Raw genomic sequence first — 6,000 nt, 5'->3', positions numbered from 1 at the left:
TTTGCATCAAGTCTAAAATCTTCAAAGTATGAAGATCAAAAGGTAAATACTTTCCTAAAGAAAAAGTAGAACACTGAACTATTATATAATACTGAACTAATACTTTATTCCTTGACTAGTTTGGTGTTGCATATCAAGTTTGCGTCCAAAGGGTGCTCATATGCTAAAATCATTTGTTACAAAAGTATATTTTACTGTAACATTTCAAACTTATGTACATAAGGAATGGCTAACTTTATTGTTGATAAATCTTTCATAATTTTTTTTATCATTCTGTCTTTAATCCTAAAGTGATTCAAATTTAAACCTCCTTTTTTCTTTCTAAAAGAAACCTTAAAACCAAAAAAAATAGATAAAATATTTCTTTATTTCTCTTTTTTTCACGATGTGCAAAGCTCTCACATTTATTGTTAAAGAATAGTACACCCAAAACATGATTAGCCTTCATTTTCTACTCACCCCCATGCTGAACAACACTCTGGAGTACTTTTTTGATATCTCAAAGGCATCTGGAGATCTGGGAGGCTTCTTGCTGTCTGCTGACATTCAAATAATGGAGGTCCATAGCGCCCGAGGCAGAAAGGTCCATAAAAGTCCACAAAAAACGTGTCAATATACTGCTCGTCCAATGTATTCCAAGTGTCCTGAGTGGGTAGCGTCCATAATTTACTCGAAACGAAGTAATTTAGAATGTTTTTAGAGCATAAACAGTAGTGTATAGGATTTCCTAAAAGCGCGTTCACGAGTCTACGGAAACCGCGGCAGACCAAACCAGACGAAAGTGCGCATTCAGCGTCTGCTCTGCCGATAATGCAAGCGTAGAAGAAGAAATGTGCTGTTTACCTGTGCAAAGAAAGAAACAACGAAAGAAAAATGTCTGAGGACTTCAGTGTTGAGGAAGAGCATGAGTTCTTTGCCGAGCTGAATGCGCACTTTCGTCTGGTTTGGTCTGCCGCGGTTTCCGTAGGTGAAGGCGCTTTTAGGAAATCCTATACACTACTGTTTATGCTCTAAAAACATTCTAAATGACTTTGTTTCGAGTAAATTATGGACGCTACCCACTCAGGACACTTGGAATACATTGGACGACCAGTATGGAGGAATATTGACACGTTTTTTGTGGACTTTTATGGACCTTTCTGCCTCGGGCACCGTAGACCTCCATTATTTGAATTAGGCTTGTCACGATCCGATCCACGTATCGGATCGGGACGCCGATATTGGCAAAAAAATGCGTATCGGCAAAGCATGTAAAATGCCGATCCAGACTGCCGATCCAGTTTTTTTTTTTTTATCCGGTCCGTATTTTCCAGTTTCGCTGATTGAAACGATCCATTCCACTATTTTGCGCCAGTGTTTCCCTGTTTTGCATTTTTATTAAAACTTACAGTAATACTTGCACCTTTAACTGTTTACGGTTTTACTGTTCACTGTGCAATTTCAGATTGCTATTCATAATTTTGTCCAGTTTGTGTTTATCTCTTAATAAACAGGTAAGTTTGTTGTTACCAAGCATTGTGTTTTATTCAATCTCACCTAATTTAGCTGGCTAGATGTTATCAAGAGTACTAAAACCCTTTTCAACATGAGTCTTACAACTAAGGCTAAATACTTTAACTTAAACTTAAATACATGCTCGGATAGGCTGGTATCGGCCAGTATCGGTATCGGATCGGAAGTCCAAAAACAATATCGGTATCGGATCGGAAGTGCAAAAACCTGGATCGGGACATCACTAATTTGAATGTCAGCAGACAGCAAGAAGCCTCCCAGATCTCCAGATGCATTTGAGATATCAAAAAAGTACTCCAGGGTGTTGTTCAGCATGGGGGTGAGTAGAAAATGAAGGCTAATCATGTTTTGGGTGTACTATTTCTTTAATAACAATGACGTCACAAGATTAAGCTCTTAATTAGCTCCAAAGGCTTGTAAAGTGTGGAAAAATTTATTTTTGCTGTTTCTGTTATTTTATATTCATTGCAAAAAAACAAAAAAACAGTTAACATATATGTCTAGGAGTTGTCTGTTTTTAGAAAAGAGAAAAATTTCTATTTGAATTTGATGATTTTATTTTTAATGATAATCAGATATGCATTAATGTTTTATTATTGGTGTCTCCTAGAACAACTCAGAATGTAATATTAGTAAATGCTGAACTTAAGATTGCAGAACTGGAGAGCTCCATCAGTGACAGACTGCTGCACCCTAAATGCACCAGGGAGCGCTATCACAGATCCTTCCTCTCAGCAGCTGTTAGACTTTATAACCACCACTGTTCCCAACAACCTCAATAAATTGTTAGATTCATGCTGATTTTGAAGTTAGCATATCTCTAATGTTGCTGCTATTTTCAAATATCAATTACTGTAAAAATGTCCATAGCTGTATATTGGTTATTTATTCTCCAGGTGCACAGTATTTATTTGTTTTGCACCAACACTGTGTTGCACCGATACCGATACCAGTATCGGACAGGGCCCTGATCCAGCACTGGTATCGTATCAGCGAGTATCAACAAATAGGGCACTAATACCATTTTGAGAGCCAAAAGTTTATTCAACTATTGTCACCCATTCCAGGTAGGGAATAAAAGGTTCTACTGGATTCACTTTGTGTTAGTCTTTTTTCCTGCTTCACAAAGGTAGGCAGCAGCTTGACAAAGCCATGAAGGCAATTATTTCACATCCAAGTATTGTGCAGTTGTTCATATACGCACACACACACATCAATTTCAAACAGTATGGTATCGGCCGATACTGCACAGCCAGGTATCGGGACAAAAAAATGGCATCAGCGAAACACTAGTATTTCTATTGTTAAAACACTTTACAGTACAGTTTATAAAAAAAGAAAAAAGTCAGAATTCTGGGATTAAAGTCAAAGTTCTGAGACTAAAGTCAGAATTCTGAGATTAAAGTCAGAATTATGAGATTAGAATGAGAGTTGTGAGATTAACGCCAGAATTCTGAGAAAAACATCAGAATTCTGAGATTAAAGTTGGAATTCTGAGATTAAAGTCAGAGATCTGAGATCAAATTCAGAGTTCTGAAATTAAAGTCAGAGTTCTGAGATTACATTCAGAGTTCTGAGATTAAAGTCAGAATTCAGAGATTAAAGCCAGGGTTCTAAAATTAAAGTCAGAGTTCTGAGATTAAAGTCAGAAATTCTGACTTTTTCCCCATATTATTGTATTTAAAAATCAATCAACTTTTTTTTTTTTTATCAGTGGCCCTAATCCTCTTCCGTGCATTTCTGTGATCGTTTTTCTATAATCTTCTTGCTGCTGTAACACCAGATTCCCCTCCTGTAGGACAATAAAATGAGTTTCTATTCAAATAATAATTATAATTTGTGATTTGTGTTTACTAAAAAATTATGTATGGGGGACCAAGACATCATATTAAATGAAACGTGTTCTTCTCAGCATGGAGGAGGGAAAAAAAAGGAAAAGTTGGTCACATGACCTGCTGTGTTATTTCCTGCAGCAGCCTCTCCTCTCCTTCTCTCCTCTCCTCGGCTGGTCGCTCCTGCCTCCCCGCCTGCCTCAGCTCAGCAGCGGTGTGGTCGCTTCGATCGAGCGCTAACAGAAAAGGAGAAAAAAACCCACTTGGTATCGAAAGGCCTCCCACCTCTTTCCAAACCCTTCTACAGTCACTGCGGATACAGGAACAGAAAAAACAACACAAACACAGAGCAGCTTTACGTCGACTTTAATTCGCTCTTGTTTTATCCGAACGCTTCGGTAGAAAAGCCAATCCTCATAATGGCGACAGCTGCGGTGTCTGCCCCTGCTGGCTGCGGCCCCAGCCCCGGCCCAGGAACCGAGCTGGTCCGCGGACAGGCCTTCGACGTCGGGCCTCGGTACAGCAACCTCTCCTACATCGGGGAAGGAGCCTACGGCATGGTGTGGTGAGTTTTACTTTTAAAGTTTCCATTTAACCATCGAACCGGTTCTTTTTTTCTTTCCTTTTTTTCTATTTGGAAAAAAAAATCTGTTCAATACAACTTGTCATGCACTAGCTAGCAGGCAGCGCTCGAGCCGTTTGTTTAGCCAAACAGATTAAATCACAGTTTTTTAACCTCCAGAGAGTCTCACACTTTACCCAGGAAGGTTTAGCCTCAAGAAAGTAGATTTACTGATTTTAATCCACAAACTTTTGACATTCACTTAAAGTGAATACCTGTAAGATTTATATTAGACATGTCACTCTGTGCAGGATCGAGCTCTTTATGTTTGGACTAGTTTAGAAACTATAATGTGTTGCTAAGTTTTGATATGCAGATTTAATTCGCATTCAGTCAAGTTGAACATGTTCCCACTCATGCTACCTGTGCAGGTTTAGATGTTGCATAATGTGCCTGAAAAATGTGTTGTGGGAGGATCTCAAGGGGATTTTCTAGTACAAGCAAAGTTTCCACAAGGGTTAAAATACTTCAAAACCTGCAAAAGCCATAGCAGTTATGGGGAATGTTCTACACACACTGCTCTATAAACCACTTTTTTATTTTATTGTATGAAGGTATGAGGGGGTAGGTTTAAAAAAAAAAAAAAAAAAAAAAGCAACTTAGAAGCATTATACTGACTGTCAAAGTGCTCATTATGTGGAGACACAAATGCTGAAACATGGTGACATTTATTAAGGGAGAACAATCAGAGAGAACAGCCCAGCTTTTTTTATTTATTTTTTTATTTTTTTAAAGCACTGTAATCCCACCACAAAGATGAGCATGTGCATTTTTCTGTGTATGTGCTGAATCACTAAACTATAGGCTCAAACAAAGCATGTGTTTAAGTCAAAAAAGAGAGAAAAGGGAAATATTGCATAGGATTTTTGTACACGGTTGAATAGTAAGCAAATAGTTGCATTGATTAAGATTTGAGCTGTGAATAAAACCTGCAATGATGTCAATTTGAATTAAATGATTTGGATTTCATTTACTTAATTTAGAAAACACCAGGAACATCTAACGGCTCCTTTTCATACATTTCACTCGGACAATTATGAGAATCCTATTCTTATTTTTTTTAAATCTTCATTCAAAATAAATAAGGAAATAAATGGAAGAATTCTTATTAAGGGGTGAAATATTAGCATGCTTGTGTATCTTGGTTCAGGCACCATTAAATTAAAGCTCTGGGGTTTTCTTTGGTGTTTAATTTACATAGTAGTGGTGTACCAATATATTTTTTTTAATTTAAGCTCTCATTATGAAATCATTTGTAAATCTAAAATGTTTAAAAACTCAGTCATCTGTTGTGGTCTTTCCAGTTGGTATGTGTGCAAAAAAAAAAAAAAAAGTTTCGTGCTGACTGTTCCTATCCAAAGGAAAAAGGATAAAAGAAATATTGGGAATACCAATATAAAATTATTTATTTTGGTTCTTAACTATAAATTCTTTCCCACTGCCTGCTTGTGGCAGACACAGTATTTTCTGTAGAGTTAGCATTAAAACATATAGAAAGTCAGTACTACAAATCACAAAATAGTTAATTTCCAAAAAGTTTTTAAACCATAGAAACAAAAAACTCGAATGTCTGCGTTTGAATTATCATTTATTAATAAAAAAAAAAGGAATTGTGAAAAAGCTTTTACTGTGCACGTTTAATGTATTTTGAAATGGCAAAAAAGCTAATAATGAAAATGTCTATTGGTAGACTTTTTTTCTCTTTATTGCTGCTCTAATTGAGTTTATTTTTTCAACACGTGGTCTTTTTTTTATAGTCTGTTATTTTCTAGGTAACGATTTGATTACCAGATTAGTTGAGGATTATTTTAACCATGGATTAATCATTTCAGCCGTGGACTTGATCTCCAACAAATAATGGAGGTCTTGAGTACCATAGAACTTATGACACGTTCTATGACCAAAATATGAGTAATAGTTAGAGTGCATTTTCTTTAAGACATTTTTGTGCTCTCTTACCTTTTTAGGATATATATATATATATATATTATTTTTTTTTATTTATTTTTTTTTTTTTTTATTTGTACTGCATTT

At 36.2% G+C, this 6,000-nt stretch overlaps 1 protein-coding gene across 1 annotated transcript in view; it reads left to right on the top strand.

The window, feature by feature from the left end:
- The first annotated feature begins 3,480 nt into the window (after positions 1-3,480).
- The window catches only part of LOC119777409 (mitogen-activated protein kinase 1-like), a 47,708-nt gene continuing 45,188 nt past the window's right edge, over positions 3,481-6,000 (top strand). Inside the window, exon 1 of the mRNA XM_038276273.1 lies at positions 3,481-3,909. Coding sequence (XP_038132201.1) covers positions 3,764-3,909 — 146 coding nt within the window. The 5' untranslated portion in view covers positions 3,481-3,763. The remainder of the gene's footprint in view (positions 3,910-6,000) is intronic.

Source organism: Cyprinodon tularosa, unplaced genomic scaffold, assembly GCF_016077235.1.
Source record: "Cyprinodon tularosa strain WSP-4 unplaced genomic scaffold, ASM1607723v1 ctg1237, whole genome shotgun sequence".
NCBI lineage: Eukaryota > Metazoa > Chordata > Actinopteri > Cyprinodontiformes > Cyprinodontidae > Cyprinodon > Cyprinodon tularosa.
Note: the sequence above shows the minus strand (reverse complement) of the source record. Positions and strands in the feature narration are given on the sequence as shown.